Source organism: Carcharodon carcharias, chromosome 18 (assembly GCF_017639515.1).
Source record: "Carcharodon carcharias isolate sCarCar2 chromosome 18, sCarCar2.pri, whole genome shotgun sequence".
In the NCBI taxonomy this organism is placed as follows: Eukaryota; Metazoa; Chordata; class Chondrichthyes; order Lamniformes; family Lamnidae; genus Carcharodon; species Carcharodon carcharias.
The window spans coordinates 22,367,872-22,388,470 of record NC_054484.1 but is presented as its reverse complement, the minus strand read 5'-3'; the positions used below and the strand labels follow the sequence as shown (position 1 = coordinate 22,388,470).

At 40.9% G+C, this 20,599-nt stretch overlaps 1 protein-coding gene across 3 annotated transcripts in view; it reads right to left on the bottom strand.

Annotated features, from left to right (window-relative positions):
- Window positions 1-20,599, bottom strand: part of ttc3 (tetratricopeptide repeat domain 3) — a 125,204-nt gene that overhangs the window by 85,881 nt on the left and 18,724 nt on the right. For all 3 annotated transcript variants that reach the window (XM_041211142.1, XM_041211141.1, XM_041211143.1), the window contains exons 6-13: window positions 17,958-18,011; window positions 15,280-15,409; window positions 7,212-7,273; window positions 6,233-6,327; window positions 5,661-5,723; window positions 3,821-3,875; window positions 1,930-2,089; window positions 806-857 (exon numbers count right to left, since the gene is read on the bottom strand). In XM_041211142.1, the coding sequence (XP_041067076.1) occupies window positions 806-857; window positions 1,930-2,089; window positions 3,821-3,875; window positions 5,661-5,723; window positions 6,233-6,327; window positions 7,212-7,273; window positions 15,280-15,409; window positions 17,958-18,011 (671 nt within the window). The remainder of the gene's footprint in view (window positions 1-805; window positions 858-1,929; window positions 2,090-3,820; window positions 3,876-5,660; window positions 5,724-6,232; window positions 6,328-7,211; window positions 7,274-15,279; window positions 15,410-17,957; window positions 18,012-20,599) is intronic.

Sequence of the window (20,599 nt, the reverse complement as noted above, 5' to 3'; positions counted from 1 at the left end):
CCCCTTTGAATGTAAATTTTCCATGGTATCCTAGGCTTTTAACGTCACACTTTCCTAACAATAATATTTTCATCCCACTAGTTTTATCAGTAATATAAAACACATCGCTTGGCATGTCCCAGCTAGGTGCAAGATTTTATTCCCACTCTTGAATGCTTTATTCAACTAATGCAAATTTACACTTTACCTTCTATCCTCCTTACTGTTTACCCAACTAACATCTCAAACTACTGTACATCAAAGCACCCAGACTAGCTGGCTTTAATCCAATTAAGTCACACACACACATTGACACAGGCCCCACTACAATTCCATTTTAAAAATAATTTCCAATAACATTATAGACATTAACACCTCTTCACGACAAGGGCAATTAGGGAACAGCAATAAATGCTGGCCTTTCCAGCAATGCTTACATCCTACGAAAGAAAGGAAACAACTCTAAAGGTTCAATGCATTTCCTGAGTTTGGTGCTCTGAAGAAGCATTACTCTGTAGAACTGAACTCTATGCTACTTACTCCACTTGTCAGTATAAATGCAGGAGGCTTTTGCTACCAAAAATTCCAAAGTCCTTAGTCAACACTTGCTGACAATTGCCAGGTTCTAACTAGCCACCTAACTGTCCAACTGCCACCAACAGGCAGCTTGTTTACCACCGACTAACACTGTGAAAGAAACTTTAACCTTAGCCTGTACTTGAGTAAAATGGTAAGTGCAAAACTTAACTAAACTTCAGACTTTTGGAGAGTTCCAGATCAGCTGAAAGTAAGGTGGCCCATTTTTCTATCATACAAACAGACTTACTTTTTGGTGTTTAGTTCTTCCTTTAACCCATCAGCCTTTGCTCTTCCACGATCTGAAGAAAAGCAAATTTTAAAAATGTATATAAGAAGGTTTATGATGCAGATTAAAATCAGTTCCTTCATTTTTGACTGATTAGTCACTGGGCCAACCTTGACACTGAATTACAGGAACAAATAATAATTCAACACTGAGATCAATCTTCTCAGCAGCAATGATCGAAAATACTTCCATTTATTCCGTGTAGAGTGAAGAAAGGTAGGAGACAGACACAGCAAGAATTATGATATTAGACAAACAGGAAATTGAAAACATATTACTATCAATACAAGTTTTTGAAAAAATTCTTGAAATGGCACACCAAGGTGGTAAAATATATAGCACTACAGAAGTACAATGAGTGACTCAGAGTCTGACATAAGGAGCTTCTGATTTTAGTAGGGCTGTTCACTGTCAAAGTTTCTAGTGATCTGCTACAGAGATGCACAGGCAAAAGCTTAGAAAGCAGATGCAGAACAATGCTGGACATAGACACAAACAAGGAAGTTAAAATGCAGAAAGAAAAAGTCGGGGTACTGATGTAACAAATTCCTTTATACAATAATTTATTTTCTTCTTGAACAGGAAGAAAAGCAAAATTACTCAAAGTAAGGGTAGTACAGAATGCAGTTAGTGTGCGTGTCAAGAAAATAGACATACAGGTAAAATTCAATGAGTACAAGCACTACATAAGGTAAACACAACCAAAAAGAACCATGATCTTCATTTCCTAACTGCAATAGTAAGGATCATGGGATTTCAAAATTATAAATCTTGAATTTAAATTTCTGCACCTCAATGAGAATTAATTTCAACCTTCAACTTTTTGTTGAATTCAATTCTTATAATACACACATCCTGATTCATTTCGAATAACTGATTGTGGAATATCACTGGATGGGCTTGCAGTGACTCCAACACTAGCACTGTGCATCATTCATGAATACAATCAGTGCACATTGCAAGAGCTGAAAAAGGAAAAATCAGCAATAGACTTTTAAAAGGTGGAGTTGATCAAATTTGGAATTTTTCTTAAATCTAAAAGGTAACACCAAGAGGTGTGTATATATAAATAAAAGTATTGTTACTTTCATCTCGCAGCTTTTTAAGGAATTTTTCTTTCTGCTGAATTAAATCCCGAATTCCATCCGAAACATCCTTGCACAATTCTTGAGCTTTGGTATTAGCATCAATAGCTCGCTTGTGTTCTCCCATCAAGAACAAGGCATCACACAGGCGATAGTGGCCCTGGCAAATTAAAGTTAAGCATCAAAACTAGAAATTGTGCTAGAATCCTTTCACAAGGTATATCAAGAAAAAAAAATTCAAGAACGTACAATATTCATTTACATTTCAAACATGCAAGCACATCAACTTGCCATTTATTCTAACTAAAAAACTGTAATGTGCCATTTTGAATTACTTTGTACACAAACATGTGAAGCAGTCCATGCCCACGTGCAGCAAGACCTTTGGTTGATAAGTGGCAAATAACATCGGCCCCACACAAGTGCCAGGCAATGATCATCTTCAACGAGAGAGAGTCTAAGCACCTTTCCTTGGGGTTACCATTTTTGAATTTCCCTATCATTACCATCTTGGGGTTACCACTGACCAGAAACTTAATGCACAAGCCCCACTTAAATACAGAAAGTCAGAGATTGGGTATTCTACAGAGAATAACTCACCTCCTGATTTTTCAAAGCCTTTCCACTATTACAAGGAACAAGTCAGGAGGAGGTGTAATGGAATACACTCTACTTGCCTGGCGAGTACAACACTGAAGAAGATTGACACAACATCCCATCCACCACCTTAAACATTCATTCTTTTCATCACTGACGTACCACGGTTGCACTTTGTAGCATCTACAAGATGCGCTGCAGCAACTTGCCAAGGCTACTTCGATGACACAAAGCTATGACCTTTATAGCCTACAAGAACAAGGGCAGCAGGCAACTGGGAACACCATTAGCTGCAAGTTCCATTCTGTGCCATCACCATCCTCACTTTGGTAGTATATTGCTGTTGCTTCATTGTCACTGTATCAAGATCCTGCAATTCTCTATCTAACAGCACAGTGGATATATCTACGCCACACAGGCGGCAATGATTCAAGAAGGCAGCTCACTCACCTTCGAGGGCAATTAAGGATGGGCAATAAATGCTGGCTTTGCCAACGATGCCCACATCCCACGAATTAATAAGAGAAATATTTTGTTCAGTTATCCCATAATCTCTCTGCTGGATCAAGTAAACAAAAGTCTAAGAGGCCTGTTGCAGCCAACCAAAAAGAACTGAGAGTGAGACCTTCTAAGTTCTTTAAGAACATTTGCAGAAGGGTTGTTATAATATATTTCCTCAAAAAGACACTAGAATTAAAAAAAAAATCCACTGGAAGGGGTCAGAAAGCGAATATGAGATTGCCACATTACTCAAAAGTGGGAAGGTCATGAGTGATCCAGGTCAGCTTCACATTGTAACTAATTAATAATTTCATAAGGTATTGAAACAATTCCTGAAACTTGGTCTTGAACAAACATGTACTAACTAGGATTAGTTTAAATTCTAATGCTGAAAAGAATTATAGAAATTAGCAATATTAAGGTTAGCTTTGAGCACCATGATAGAGCCACAGGATACAACAAAATGATCCTAAAAGCCATAAAGCATTATCAATTCAAATATGTTATAATAAATGCCACAAATTACATCTCTCCATTATGTTTTCTGTTCATGCCATCCTTATGAGCTATATAATTTGAATAAGATCTGGATGTAAATGTCATCAAAATTTGCATTTTCCAGTATTTTGTAGACTGATTCCAGTAATAGCACTACGTTTTTTGCTTCAGCAGAAGTTTGTTCTCAATGCGTCATCTCCAAGAAATTAAAAAACTACATTAAGCAGGATATAATGATGTATACATGACAGTGGGTAGGGCAGAAGGGAGAGAACCGTAAACAGAAAAAACTAACCTTGGGCCAATTAGGTTTCAAGACTATCGCTCGCTTTCCATCACCAAGTGCTTTCCTATAAAGAAAAATAAAAATACTCTCAAACAACCCTTTCAACTGATAAAAGGATTGACAACTAAATAGCAAATTTTTCTGGTGATAATTAGTAAAAACACTGCAACAAATTCACTTTAAGTTAAAGATACTGGTGCGCTGCCACTGCCATTAGAAGCATGTCTCAGCAAAGAGTAAACACCTTCAGGAGAGGAAGGAGAGAAAAAAAAGCAAACGTGCAACGTGTTCAGTACAAAACGGATGCACTATGCAGGTACACTTCATCATCCAACTATTCCATGTTAATCAATCTGTCGTGTGGAACAGGTTTAAAAATGTAGTCACACCCAACCCAAAACTGGTTTGGTAGCTATTTGGTTGCTCCTTGCCCTTGTGCAACTCAAACAATACACAGCTTCTGATAACATTTTAAGTTTGGTATAGGGCAGAGCTAACATTGCACTAACAATTTGCTCATCACTCATTACAAAAAAATGCTGATTTGTGCAGAACCGCTTCTCTAGAGTCTCTTACTCAACTATGGGTTTTAACCTGGAGAAGTACATTAAAAATATCAAACTCAAGTTAAATATTTGCAATTTGCATAATGTGTGCTTTGAATGACTGAATGAATAGGCCAAAACTAGGTAAAAAGAACCAATTTGGCAAATTTCTATGAAGCCCAAAGAATTGGTCAAGGCTTGGTCTTCAGGTATTTCTCCCAAGTATATGTTTAATTTAAAAAGTTCATTTAAAAACAAAATCTCTTCACAATAACTGCCTCTTGAGCAGTGCAACCATTCAGTTCAGTTTCCTGTACACCTTTCCCCTCTGCTGAAAAAATGCAACACTCTAGAATTTAGATTACAAAGCTTCATATTTCAGCAACTCACCTTGGATACACTAAGGAAATGGATAACCTTATCACAAAGCTTATCACTGTCAAGATTTTATTTTTAAAAAAAAGTGAAATGGAGGGATGTATTTTGCCAGAATTTAAATGGTAGGGAAGAGTAGAATAGAAAAAAACAGAGGCAGCAAAGGGTTAAATGGCCCGTTTCTGTGTTGCAACATTCTTGTTGTTGAAAAACTCAACCTACTTCCAACAAAGATTGCTGGATAGCCGGCAGAAACAGGATGCTTGGTTGAGTTTCTTCTCCATAACCCAAAGGTTCTGAGTTAGAACACCATCCCTACAACAGCCACAGTTGAAATCAGCTAAAGTCAAAAACTGGGCATTGAATTTAGGCCTTTCTGATTGGGATGCTCAGCTAGATACTGGATAAACTTGCTAACCCTTTAGGGCAGAAGTAACTGGAAAGATTCTGAAACATGAAATGAGAGAATTTTCCAAGCAACATGCACCAATCATTTAGGTTGAAAAGAGGCTGCTGCTGGACTTTAGGAGTGCTTATGTGATTTCTTTCTACTGGGTCTCCTCCATGACAATAGTCACTACATTTCAAAAGTATTTAATTGGTTGTAAAGCATTTTGGGACCTCCTGGGGCTGTGAAAGGTGTTATATAAATACAAGTCTCTTTTTTAAGGTATAGCAGAACAACACTACACAAATTTCCATTAAGAGCCAGGGTGCTTCAAGTTTAATTATTCCTTTTTTCCAATGTATTTTGCTGTATCTTGTTGAAACTTCAGTGAAGATCTAAAGTGAGACTTTTTGCTTCCTGAACCCAACAAAAGAAAATCATAAGGTTTAGAATGACATTCCTAAATGGGCTCGTTTCAACCACTTAAACATCACTTAGCATTCAAATATAGTACTTAGTTATTATAATTTTTCAAACTTACGTGTAATTTTCAATTCGTGAAAAGCAGAGAGCTCGATTTCCATATAGAATTTGATGGTCAGGTCTGAAAGAGATTGAAAATTAATGTAATCATTAATCTACAATTTAACTCTAGCTAAGAAAAACAGAGCTTCAAAACCATAAGCTCCTACAGAGCTTTTATTTTAACTTTTGCAGTCTTGGGATAATTTAATTCCTATGAGACAACTGCTTACAAGAAATTAAGTAATATTCTTCACCTATAAAGTAAAAGAGACACTGGAGAAGCTACTGCTGAAAACATGGGTTAACTTTAGCAGTTTGTAATAAAGATTTGCTAGAGGAGATCAATTAACAATTAATCCTCTGTATGCTGCACTGCATCAGACTGTAAAAGTTTTAAAAGAGTGGTAGCTAAAAAGAGAATTAAAATTAATTCATGTTGTATGCTAGTTTGGAGATTTTTTCTACTGTTATTAAAGGTTTTTTTCCCAATCATTTTGAACAGCACAGAACAAAACTGATAACAAGGCAACTTATAAAACATCACTCTGCACAAATGAATAAGTGAAGTTCATGCTCTAGCTCAAGTACCTTAAATCAATCGCCTTGGAGTACCAGTTTACAGCAGCTTCATAGTTTTCATTTTTAAATTCTTCATTGCCTCTCTTTCGATATTCTTCACTTTTCTGAAATAGTGAAAAGAGAATTGAGATGTTAAAATATGTTGCAGACACCTCAGTCACTGCAATTTTTAATATCAATGAATCAAACTAAAATGTTTTTCTATAAAGTATATTACTAAAAATAAATCACAGGCGTACCTCCTACAAGCAGATATAAACTCCAGATTTACTGGCTCTGATTTATTTCAAGATAGCAATAGAAATGCAATAGTTAATGTATTAGCAGCACCTGTAAAAATCATAAGAACGGGAAATCTAGAATTGCATCTCAACAAAGGTTTCCACTTTCCACTTTTCCCACTTTCTCCCCATGCCCGAAGAGTAAGTTCAATAAATGTTAGAATTGCATAGTGATTTTGTTGTTTATCAAATACCCAGTTGGGTCCACAATGTGGCTCACTTGTGTATTAGAAGCTACATATATTCACATGCAGGGCCCTATCCTTTGCAAACAAAGAATATGTCCAAATATTGCACCTTTCTCAACTAAACAAAAGGTTGGGGAATGTTTTTTGGTGCATTCTCCATGGCAATGCCTCTAGCAATCAGAATCCATTTGCCAACCAATCAGCATCCCTTCTCATGCAAGATAAATTATTGTTCTCATTGAAATTTTGTATCCTTGTGATTCGGTCCTGATGAGAGCAAGATGAAAAGCTTCAACAGCATGCCTCTTTTTACAATAATACAGAAACAAAGGAGATAATTCCAACATTAAGAACAGTGATGAAAAAGAGCATGAGCCTTCACAGCAATGGTCATTGAAAAGAGAGGTAATATTTATACCTGAGGAAAATTCTTTAGTATATTTCTGCTGAAAACTTTGCAGCTCAGCATTTGGCAGCACAAAACCTTGTGACAGAATTCTTTACTCTCTTTCTACATACCTGGTCCTCTCTCTTTGGCACTAACTTAGGAATATTCTCACCACCTTTACAAAGATATACATCTGCAAGAAGAAAAAAAAGTTGAAAATAAACATTGTTCCTTCGCAATTCGCACAGTCAGGTTTCTGACAGTCCAACTGGTGGCAAGTAGGTGAGATCTGCAGGCCTCAAGGTCCCAACTTCGCTTTCCAGTCTAAGTTAAGTTGGCTGATGGTGTAGGGAGGCAGTAGGGACACCTTGTCTCACTACCTATGCCCCCTACTAGGACATAATTTCAGCTGCGTGCAACTGCACTCAGCTACAATGCCTCCCACATGAAATGCTTGCTCTGTAAGCGCACGCACAAATAGCCACTTAGGTAAGAGAGCAGGCCTGACATACATGGCACCACGTCCAACAAGAATTGAAACTTTCAGTAGAGGATGAAAAAAAGTAGTACAAAAAATTGGAAACATATACAGGAACTAAACTTTAAATTTAAACAGATTCCAAACTAAGTCACAGCTGGCTTACACAATAACATCAGAGCAGAAATGCTCTACAGTGGTTGATAACCGCATAGCAAGTTCCCAATTTCAGCTGTGGGAGATACTGGACAGGGATCGGATACCTACCCCCATTTGGGTGGGGTGGGAGTAGAAGATAAATTTATGAGGGAAAGTTCAAGAGTTGCCAACAGCTGTTATAAAGCAGACATGTATCATGTGGCCAAGTGATGCAATTATGCATGTCACTATCAACAATTCCAAGATAAATCTGGAATGGAGCAGAGAGGGTGAGCATGAGAGGTAACAGTGTGAGAGGCCAACAGAAAAAAGCAGGAGAACAAGTAGCAGAGAGAGTCAGTAACAGTGGTAAGTCAGGGTCAAAGTATGAGCAGAAAGTGGAACATATAAATATATAAAGCGTAAAGATTAGTTGAGGGGATGGGGATGGGGGGAATTGGGCCCATTAGGATTGTTACAACCAGGTGGGAAGGGGTGAACTGGCTCCGCTCTCTTCAACCTCCTCAGTTAGTTACAACAAAGGTTCAAGTTACTTTTTCACCAGGATATGCCTTTTCCAAATCAGAATGGATTTAACTATTTAAGCTGTGAGCAATGTAGAGTCAATCAAACAAGGTTTTGTTGAGTCAAAGGGCAAATTTATTAACCACTAAACCCAAGAAAAATAATAAAAAAGTGTGACGTCAAGCATACGGCCCTCATGGAGTCACTTGGGGACACACACACTCTTATATACATAGGCATCAGAAATAAGGGGAGTTAGAGTCCAATACAAAAAAGGTAAAAGAATATGCTGTTAAATGTAATTTACTTGCGCTAGTAGCGTAGATTTTAAAACACATTGGCCAATTTGTGTTAGCTAGTTCTTGGATGCGGTCAGATGTAGATGTTGCAATTATTATGAGATCTCGGTTCTCTGGTGGGTTTCTGGTAGAGTTGGCTTCTCCAACCAGATGACACACTTATTCCAAAGGAGAGAGAAGGAGAGAGCGAGAGCAGCCTTCAGCCTGTTTCCTCTGCTAAAGGCTTCCTTGACACCGCCTGTGCCACTTGCAATCTCCATGGGCTGCTTTGCCTGGAAATACTTCACCTAATGTGTCCAAGAGGTTTTGGGCATGTCTGTCTGTGGCAGCCATTATTTCAATATCCAGTACTTTTTGTTTTTAATGTCTTTTCCTCAGACAGTTAGGAGTTTCAATGGGTGTCTGGGTTATGGGAAATGTTTCTCTCTACACATTCCCTGGAGGGTGGTTAGATTGTTTCTCACCTTTACCTTGGAATGTGGCCTTGCATTTTAAGCAGTTTGCTCTGTATCAGTTGAACTTGCAAAATTTCTCGTCAGTTAAAAGTTTAAAAATCATATTTTCTAAAATAAAGGGGCATAGCCTCGTGACAGGATGCAAAGGGAAATATTCATATAGCAGCAAAGGACATGGCTGTTAGATTGAATTGGAAGACTGCATTTGCCCTTCGCAAAGGAATTAGATGATATGAAGTTCACAATAAAAGAGGAAAGGGAAGTTATGGACAGGATAGTAATAGAAAAAAGACTAACATTACTGAAAATTGCTAAGTCATCTGGTCTGAACGAAACGCATCCTAGGACGCTCATTGGATGCATGAGTAGCACCAGAAGACTGCAGGGATGTTTAATGTTATTCCATAAATAATATACAAGAAATGGGAAAAGGATAAACCAGGCAACTACAGATTGGTATAACAATAGTGAGGAAGTTATTGAGCACTTGATCAGGGTCAAGAATAACATTTCAATTGGAAAGGCATGGGCTGCAGCGGTTCAAGACGACAGCTCGCCACCACTTTCTCAAGGACAACTAAGGATGGGCAATAAATGCTGACTCAGCCAGCAAAGCCCACATCCCGTGAATTAATTTAAAAAAAAAATCAAGGTGAGCCAGCTCTGATTTGTTCAAGGCAAACTGTGCCAACTAACTTGATTGAATTCTTTGATGAAGTATCAGAGGAGGTTGATCGATCATCAATAGATGTCAATTGAATAAGGCATTTGACAAAGTGCCCCACAGGTGGTTTGCTAAGAAGATGGAAGGCCATAGAATTAAGTGGAAAGTGGGTGGTATGGATACAGAATTGGTTGTGTGAAAGGAAGCAGAGGGTGATGCAGATGGATGTTTTTCAAACAGGGAGGTGGTTGGCACTGGCGTCCCCCAAGGTCAGTTCTGGGACCATTATTCTTCAATATTTATCAGAACCTAAACGGATTTAGGGAGCAATATTATAAAGTTTGCAGATGATATGAAACTTAGCAACATGGTGGTGGTCAGGATAGATGTAGGCTTCAGGATGACATAGACAGATTTTATTACTGGACTAGTATCCCAGAGACCCAGGATAATTCTCTGGGGTAAAAGCAAAATACTGCAGATGCTGGAAACCTGAAACAAAAACAAAAATAGTTGTAAAAACTTAGCGGGTCTGACAGCATCTTCGGAGTTAACGTTTTGAGTCCATATGACTCTTCATCAGAACCAGAATTCTCTGGGGGCTCGGGTTCGAATCCCAAGAATCCAGAAAGAGAAGTAGAGAAAGAAAGAGGATGGATATAGGAGGTTACAGAGGTGGGATGTTTACAGAAATGAAGTAATGAAAGGATTTGTAAATGAGCGTCAAAGTGGAGGTAGGAAAGGCTTGTCGTATTGGATAAAAACAAAAAACTACGGATGCTGGAAATTCAAAACAAAAACAGAATTACCTGGAAAAACTCAGTAGGTCTGGCAGCATCGGCGGAGAAGAAAAGAATTGACGTTTCAAGTCCTCATGACCCTTCCACAGAACTGAGTAAATATAAGGAGAGGGGTGAAATATAAGCTGGTTTAAGGTGGAGGGGTGGGGGGGGGGAGAGGAAGAGAGAAGTGGGGGCGGGGGGTGGTGTGGTTGTAGGGACAAGCAAGCAGTGATAGGAGCAGATCATCAAAAGATGTCACAAGCAAAAGAACACAAAGGTGTTGAAGGTAGTGATATTATCTAAACGAATGTGCTAATTAAGAACGGATGGTAGGGCACTCAAGGTACAGCTCTAGTGGGGTTGGGGTGGAAAGACTAGCAGAGCATAAAAGATTTAAAAATAATGGAAATAGGTGGGAAAAGAAATATCTCTATAAATTATTGGAAAAAACAAAAGGAAGGGGGAAGAAACTGAAAGGGGGTGGGGATGGAGGTGGGAGGTCAAGATCTAAAGTTGTTGAATTCAATATTCAGTCTGGAAGGCTGTAAAGTGCCTAGTCGGAAGATGAGGTGCTGTTCCTCCAGTTTGCGTTGGGCTTCACTGGAACAAGGCAGCAAGCCAAGGACAGACATGTGGGCAAGAGAGCAGGGTGGAGTGTTAAAATGGCAAGTGACAGGGAGGTTTGGGTCATTCTTGCGGACAGACCGCAGGTGTTCTGCAAAGCGGTCGCCCAGTTTATATTTGGTCTCTCCAATGTAGAGAGACCGCATTGGGAGCAACGAATGCAGTAGACTAAGTTGGGGGAAATGCAAGTGAAATGCTGCTTCACTTGAAAGGAGTGTTTGGGCCCTTGGACGGTGAGGAGAGAGGAAGGGGCAGGCGTTGCATCTTTTGCGTGGGCATGGGGAGGTGCCATAGATGGGTGTTGAGGAGTAAGGGGTGATGAAGGAGTGGACCAGGGTGTCCCAGACAGAACAATCCTTACGGAATGCCACAGGGGTGGGGGGGGGGGGGGGGTGAAGGGAAGATGTGCTTGGTGGTGGCATCATGCTGGAGTTGGCGGAAATGGCGGAGGATGATCCTTTGAATGCGGAGGCTGGTGGGGTGATAAGTGAGGACAAGGGGGACCCTATCATGTTTCTGGGAGGGAGGAGAAGGCGTGAGGGCGGATGCGCGGGAGATGGGCCGGACACGGTTGAGGGCCCTGTCAACCACCATGGGTGGAAAACCTCGGTTAAGGAAGAAGGAGGACTTGTCAGAGGAACTGTTTTTGAAGGTAGCATCATCAGAACAGATGCGATGGAGGCGAAGGAACTGAGAGAATGGGATGGAACCCTTACAGGAAGCAGGGTGTGAGGAGCTGTAGTCGAGGTAGCTGTGGGAGTCGGTAGGCTTGTAATGGATATTAGTGGACAGTCTATCACCAGAAATTGAGACAGAGAGGTCAAGGAAGGGAAGGGAAGTGTCAGAGATGGACCAAGTGAAAATGATGGAGGGGTGGAGATTGGAAGCAAAATTAATACATTTTCCAAGTCCCGATGAGAGCACGAAGCAGCACTGAAGTAATCATCGATGTACCGGAGAAAGAGTTGTGGAAGGGGGCCGGAGTAGGACTGCAACAAGGAATGTTCCACATACCCCATAAAGAGACAGGCATAGCTGGGGCCCATGCGGGTACCCATAGCCACACCTTTTATTTGGAGGAAGTGAGAGGAGTTAAAGGAGAAATTGTTCAGTGTGAGAACAAGTTCAGCCAGACAGAGGAGAGTAGTGGTGGATGGGGATTGTTCGGGCCTCTGTTCGAGGAAGAAGCTAAGGGCCCTCAGACCATCCTGGTGGGGGATGGAGGTGTAGAGGGATTGGACGTCCATGGTGAAGAGGAAGCGGTTGGTGCCAGGGAACTGTTGGTGCCAGGGAACTGGAAATTGTTGATGTGACATAAGGTGTCAGAGGAATCACAGATGTAGGTGGGAAGGGACTGGACAAGGGGAGAGAGAAATGAGTCAAGATAACGAGAAATGAGTTCCTGGAGCAGGAGCAGGCTAACACGATCGGTCTACCGGGACAGTTCTGTTTGTGGATTTTGGGTAGGAGGTGGAAGCGGGCCATCCGAGGTTGGGCGACTATCAGGTTGGAAGCTGTGGGAGGAAGATCTCCAGAGGAGATAAGGTCAGTGACAGTCCCGGAAACAATGGCTTGATGTTCAGTGGTGGGGTCATGGTCCAGGGAGAGGTAGGAGGAAGTGTCTGTGAGTTGATGCTCAGGCCTCCGCGAGGCAGAGGTCAGTGCGCCAGACAACAATATTGGATGATGGAATTGAGCTGTTGCGGGGTGGAGTTCTAAATTAACTGTATTTGTGCTTCTATAGAAATCTGTTAGAGGCATCATTAGTAGTAGATCTGAATTTTTTTTTTAAGCAATTCATAGGAATTTCACATTTTTAAGTTCATGAGTAGTTGTCTGTCTTTTTAAATATAATTATAGAAACTTAGAACACAGTAGGCGGCTATTTGGCACATGGTGCCTTTGTTGGCTCTTTGGCCTTTCCTACCTTTCAAACACCTCTGCTTTCTGTCCATAATCCTGTAAGTTTTTCGTTTTCTCCTACTCACAACTCACTTTTAAAATTATTTATGGAACCAGCTACCACCACTTTTTCAGGTAGAGTGTTGCAGATTCAAACAACTCTCTTCATTTCCACTGTGGATCTTTTCCCTCTGATTTTAAACCTATTGCCTGTTTATTGACCCACCTTCAGAGGCAATAGCTTTTCTCTATCAAACTTCTCTTCGCCTTGAAAACCTCTATTTAAATGGTCTCTGACTTTTGTTCCAAGGAGAATAATCCTAACTTTTCCAATCTCTCCTCATAACTGAAGTTTGTTATTCCTGGTAGCATCCTTGCGAACTCCGTCTATACCCTTCCTTAGGCCTTTATATATTTCCTGAAGGGTGGTGCCCAGAAATGTGCACATTACTCTAGCAGAGGCCTAACCAGTGATATATAAAGTTCTTGCATGATTCAGAAAATAAAAGCAAAGTGACCCACATTTTTTTTAAAACTACCTTATCACTTGCCCTGCCACCTTTTAAGGATTTGTGTATGTGGACACCAAGATCTCTTCTGCTCATCTACACTATTCAAAATCGTGCAATTTATAGTATACTGTCTTTCCATATTCATCGATCCAAAGTGCAGCCTTTCACACTTTTATATTTTCTATGTTTCTGCCCATTTAATCATCCTGTCTTTTTTCTTAATTCATGAGATGTGGGCATCGCTGGCTAGGCCAGCATTTATTTCCCATGCCTAATTGCCCTTGAGAAGGTGGTGGTGAGCTGCCTTGTTCAGAGGGCATTTTAAGAGTCAACCACATTGCTGTGGGTCTGGAGTCACTTGAAGGCCAGATTAGGTAAGGGTGGCAGATTTCCTTCCCTAAAGGACATGAGTGAACCAGATGGTTTTTTGCGACAACTGGCAATGGTTTCATGGTCATCATCAGACTTTTAATTCCAGATTTTTATTGGATTCAAATTTCACCATCTGCCAAGTTGGGATTCGAACCCAGGTCCCCAGAGCATTACCCTGAGTCTCTAGGATATTAGTCCTGTGACAATACCACTATGCCACCACTTCCTCCTGTCCTCAATAATAACCAATAATAACATCTTTCTCCATTTAATTGTTCTATGCTTTGTCAAGAAAACAAACTGTAATTTTTTTTCTGTTAATAACCCTGTCATATTTCTTATGTACTGGAAGACAAGCTGTTGGGGGTGTAAATATGGTAATTGGATTAAGAGCCAGAGTGAATGCAAGAGTCTGAAGCCAACAGGAAGTAGTAGTTTTGATATGTTAACAAACCAAGAGGAACTTCAGAGTTTTACATAAAGCAACAACAGGAGTGTTTTTGAATTGAGTTGTTTTAGTCCAGAGGAGAATATATGCAGGTTGTAAAAGGTATAAGAAAGTAAAGTTTATCTTATCTTAAAGATAGGGTAAGTTTGTTTTTACAAGTCTACGAGCTAGGGGAACAAAACGAGTTTAATCAATTCTTGAGAAAGCATTTTTGAAGAGGCTGGTTGAGACAAGAGGGATCAAAGGGAAGGGATGCATTTAAAGAAATACTGATGCCCAAGTGGGGGGTAGCTGGTCAGATCTCCCAGAAGACAGCAGGATAGCTGAGCAGATCTCCAAGAAGACAGTGTGAACAAGGCCAGGCCTGCCCAGTTGCCATCAGCCTCAGAGGACACTCTAAGGAAAAAAGGCACCGTGTGGTAAAAATTACTGGAATTCTATATCTTTTAAAATTTGTAAGGGTAGTTGCTGAACAGAAAAGGGGAAGGTTAGCTCTGAAGGTAGTTAAGATCTTGCAGAACTGTTTTAAAGTACTGTTTACTGTGTGAAGCCATTCTTGTGTTTAAGTTTAATTGTGTTTTTTTTCCCCTTTATTCTTTTAATAATTGCTTACTTTACTGTAGAATCATCGCAAGTAGTTGGGGACATCATTTCCTGATTTCAGAACCTCTCTTCATACTATACAAATTGCAAAAACCGTTTAGGCAGTTGTTTCACGTTTCCCTCTGGGATTTGGGCAGCTTGGCCTCTACCATCAGCCGTGCCATAACAAAATAAATAAATGTATTTAAAGTTAAATTAAAGTAAAATTAAAAGTATTAATTTGCCACATTACAAGTGGGGCATCACGTTGGTGTAAATGATATGTGACATTTTACAGACCCCACAGCCAATGTTCCAGACCTCACCACCTGTCATGCTGACTTGCACTTTAAGTATAACATACCAGGATGAATGTGGGTATTCTCCATTAATGCTGTACAGTTCTCAGACTACTTACACTGAAAACAGGTAATTGCAATAGCTGCCATTCGTGACCGTTTTGTTCCAGAGTTCACCTCCGCACGCAGAGAGTTAAATTCTCCTGCCTTTTCAATCATATCAATGGCATTGTCAAGATCACAATTAATCTGTGCAATAGAAATGAAAAGAACTGTACATAAATTACAATTTTCTTTTCTGTCCATCTTCAGCATACATTCTTCCAGCAAACAAATGTTTGTAAAATTAAATAATATTAACTTGTATTTCAAATAAAATCAGAAGGTGTTGAAAATACTCAGTAGGTCAGGCAGAATCTGGTGAGAGAGAAACAGAGTTAAAAGGTGGAATTTAACGGCCCCCTGCCCCCACCGCCAACAAAGGTGGGTTTGGAGGCAGTAAAGGCAGTGTGAGCAGGTGTAAAGATGCGGGTTGGAGATCCCACTGCCTTTCCCCCTTCCTCCAATTTAGTCCAGGACTGGAAAACTCGAGAACAGTCTTCATGCCTGAAGATCAATCGAGACCCTTAAGTGATCATTTAAGGTCCTCAACCTGCCACTGCTAGTATTTAACCAGCGGCAGATGGGGGCAACAACATGCAGGCCTACAACCAGGAAAACTCTGCAAGATAGGTCTGTAGGTTGGCAATGGGTGTTCCGTCTTGTTAGGCACTCCTCCTCCCCCTTGCTTGGGTTGCCTCATCTTGATGCAGCAAACCCACCAGGTTCACCTTTTTCCTGGGGCTTCAGCATTGATCCATGGTGTAGGCCACACCGCAATACTGGAAGTGGCCCTCGCGCCTGGTAGCACCGCCGATTTCAGAGAGTTGCCAGCCTCTGATCGGCCAGCAGCTTTGGGAAGCGGGATACCCATTCTCCTTCAGGGTTTACAGGAGTGGGGAAGGTGAGCGAGGCAGGAATTCCCTTCACGGTAATCGGAAAGCTCAACACTGATCAGGTAGGTGCCTGATTGGGCTTAAATCCCTTCAGGTCTCCTGGAAATGGTCTCGGTAGAGTTGTCGCAGTTTTCCAGCCAGTGGACAGGCACCCTGCCATGACCATTAAATTCTGCCCAACGTTTCAGGTTAATGACCTTGTCAGAGCTGTGAAGTGGTTTAACATGTTTTGAGCAACTACAGAGGCAAAGGAAAAGTGGAGGGGGAAAACAAAAGGGAAGGTCTGTGATGGTGGAATGCAAGAGATTAAATGACAGAAGGGATAATGGTGCAAAACAAAAGGAGATTATAATTTTGCAAGTAAAGAAACAAAGATGGATCTAGAGGATGTATAAATTAGTAACTTGTCTTAAATGTAGCATCTCTGATATAGAAAAATGCCCCAAAACAACCAGGCAAAAATGAGCACTGAGCTTAAAAAAAAGAACATCAGGAGCACTGGCAAGAATTGATTTTAAGGAGGGCTTCAAAGGGGGAGAAAGAGGTGGAGAGGCCAGAGGCTTTAAGAAGCAGACTCCCAACCATGAGGCCTGACCAGCTGAAGCCATGTTTGCCAATTAAGGGGACAGGAATGCACAAAGGTTAGAGAAAAGTTCCAGGAAAGGAGGGTTGTCGGGCTGGAAGATGTTGCAGAGATAGGGAGAGGCAATACATGCCAGCAAAGACAAGGGTGTCAGGTGAATGGGACTTGGTGCAGGATAAAATGTGTCTCAGGACAACTTATATATACATTCGAGCACTGGAAAAATAATCCGAGTCCCATATTTATGCAGCTTTTCAATAGCTTTCAAGCCTTCAATTTGTGGTTTTTTGCATGTGGTCAACATACAAGTTACTTTCCTAGAATTGTTCTTTGGTAGTCCACTATGTTCTCTGCTACATTTCTGATTGTGAGCAACATAAAATATACAATATATAAAATATTTGGACATTTCGAAGAGGAGTGGTTCTCAAAGTGTGGTCTGTGAAGGTCCTTCAGGTGGTCCGTGGGCTGGCCCAAAGTGCAAACCTCTCAGGTGCAATGCCATGGCCGAGGCAATACAGTAGAACACGTCAGAATGCTCATCCCCACAACTTGCATGATGTCACACAACCAAGCTGGTTCCCTTATCCTTGGCACGATTTGGCATCAGCAACATCATTTTCTTAGCTAGATTTATGTTACTGTAGCAACATACAACTGCAAGATTGGACTTTCAACAAAGACGAACCACCAACTGAACGTAGAACCAGCCTGACATGGGACTGAAGCTCTTGATTTTGGAAGCAGACATCGCCCCATTGGTGTTTACCAAAAGCAGTGCCATGTTTCTTATTAATTCTGAAGAGTATTTTTGCAGTGGCAAGCAAAAGTATGCGGGATTGGACTGGCAGGTGGTCCAGTGGGTCTTTTGCCCCACCTAAGTGGTTCATGAACGAAAAAGTTTCAGAACCACAATCAGAGAGACAATCTTGCAGGTGCCAATTTACGCATTACAAACAAATGAGAAGTAAAAGACAGGAAAAAATTACTGTCCCCATCCCCTATCCTTAGTGAACAATTTTACATCCGGCTATCCATTAAAATGACATTCCTGGCACCACTACTACATCTTGAAGACAGGCCAAAAATTCAGAGGATCCTTATTGAATATTCAATTTATTTACTGTTCAGCACTAGGATCCGGGTCAAGTAATGTAACTTTATAAGTTCTTTGCAAACAACTACTTAAGAGAAGTCAATGTTTAGTTTCTTTACTTACCTCATCTACTTTATCCCATAAATCCAACAAACAGGACACAAATTTTGTGGAGTGCTGGAAAAGAAAAGTTGAAGATAATTGAGGTGTTTAACCTACCTGCAGTAGCTTTTAAAAATAAGTTAAAGCTGAATTCAGCAAATGTTTCAGTATAGATAAACATCATTATTTCCTCTGAATGGCAGTTTCTAGAGTAGGGTTTGAGCGCTTAGTATACTTTTTCACCCATTAAGAGGTTAAGGTCTGGAATGTGCTGCTTGAGAGTGTGGTGGAGGGAGGTTCAATCGAGGCATTCAAAAGGGAATTAGACTGTTATTTGAAAAGGAAGAATGTGCAGGGTTACGGGGAGAAGGCAGGAGAATGGCACGAGGTGAATTGCTCAGATAAAAGCAAAAAACTGCGGATGCTGGAAATCCAAAACAAAAACAAAAATAAAAATAAAAATACCTGGAAAAACTCAGCAGGTCTGATAGCATCTGCAGAGAGGAATACAGTTAACGTTTCGAGTCTGTATGACTCTTCAACAGAACTAAGGAAAAATAGAAGAGAGGTGAAATATAAGCTGCTTTAAGGGAGGGGGGGGGGGGGGAGGGGGGAGAAAGGTAGAGCTGGATAGAGGGCCAGTGAACTCTCTCCTCCATCCCCACCCCCATTCCGATCCCCCCCTTTTCCAATAATTTATATATATTTTTCTTTTCCCACCTATTTCCATTATTTTTAAATGTATTTCCATCCATTGTTTTATCTCTACCTTCTAGCTTATTTCGATCTCTTCCCCCACCCCACCCCTACTAGGGCTATCTGTACCTTGCTCGTCCTGCTTTCTACCCTTAATGTCACCTATTAACTCATTTCTTAGCTAATATCACCACCAACACCTCTTTGTCCTTTTGTCTATGACATATTTTGGCAATCTCCACCTATCACTGGCTCTCTATCCAGCTCTACCTGTCCCACCTTCCCCCACCCCCCCAAACCAGCTTATATTTCACCTCTCTTCTATTTATCCTTAGTTCTGTTGAAGAGCCATACGGACTCAAAACGTTAACTGTATTCCTCTCCGCAGATGCTGTCAGACCTCCTGAGTTTTTCCAGGTATTTTTACTTTTGAGATGAATTGCTCATTTGGGGAGCTGGTGCAGGCATGATGGGCTGAAAGGCCTCCTTCTGCGCTGTACCAATTTTGTGATCCTGTGATGTAAGCTGACAATTCAATAGAGTCCTGAGAGAAGGCTGCACTATTGGAAGTGTTATCTTTTGGATGCGACTTAAACTGATGACTTATATGTCCTCACAGGTGGACATAAAAGGTGTCATTGGTACTAATTTGAAGAGCAGTATGGGAAGATCCCTGGTGTCTTGGCCAACATTTATTTACAACACTCCCAAAACAAAATTATCCAGTCATTTATCTCATTGCTGTATGTTGAGCCTTGTTATCCACTATTAACAGCTGTGTTTGACTACAAGTGACTACGCTTAAATGTTACTTAATTTGCTGTGAAACACTATGGCCAGGATTTTCCGGTCCTGGCGTGGTGGCTCCTGCCACAGTGGATGCGCCAAGCCAGCCAAAGGTCTGTTGACTTCGGCGGGACTGGAAGATCCTGCTGGTGAGCAGGGTCAGTAAATCTCATCCTGTATAATTGCCAGTTCTTTCTTTTAATGGAAGGCCATTCCAGTTTTCTCCCATCCTTCCAGAAGTAACCCCATTGATTGAAAATGTGGCAGACGGTAGAAGCTCTCCAGAATGTCACCTACTGTCATTATACTCTTCTAGGAGAGGTAGCAATCAACAATAGAAGGGCATCACCGGCAAGGTTTTATTTTCAACCAACACCCACGAACAGTAAATTTGCCAAAGTGAATCACCAGATATCAGTTCGGGAGATGATCACTGGATGATTTCCCACCCTCGCTGCATAGGTGATTCTGTGCCTGATTGTGGCAGCACGGCTTTTTTAAAAAAAATTCATTTATTCTCGGGATGTGATCATCCAGGAAAGACCAGCATTTACTGCTGAGTGCTTTGCCAGCACACTTCGGAGGACAGTTAAGAATCAACTGCAATGGTGAGAGACTGGAGTTACACAAAGGCCAAACCAGGCAAGAAGGATAGGTTTTCTTCCCTTGAGGACATTCGCAAACCAGTCGGGCTTTTACGACAATCTAAGAGGTCAGTTTTACTGCTGCCAACTTTTTAATTGCAGATTTCTCTTGAAATTAAATTCAAGTAACTTGAGTTAAACTAATTCATTATAGCTGCACATCACCGAAAAATAGCCATATTACCATTACTTGCATACAATGAAATTAATACCTGAAAATTCCTGCAAGGATAGTGATAATGTTGCACAAAGGCAACATGAGGAAAAGCTTTTTTCACGCACCGAGTGGCTAGGATGTGGAATGCACTGCCTCAGAGTTGGTGGCGGCAGGTTCAATTCTGGCTTTCAAGAGGAAATTGGATAGAAAGCTGAAGTGAAAATATTTGCAAGGCTATGGTGGAAAGGGTGGAGGAGTGGGACAAGCTAAATTGCTTTTGCAGAGAGCCAACACTGGCTTGACAAGCTGAATGGTCCTTCTGTGCTGTATCTCCACCCTTCCCCCTCCATAGAATCATAGAAAGTTTACGGCACAGAAAG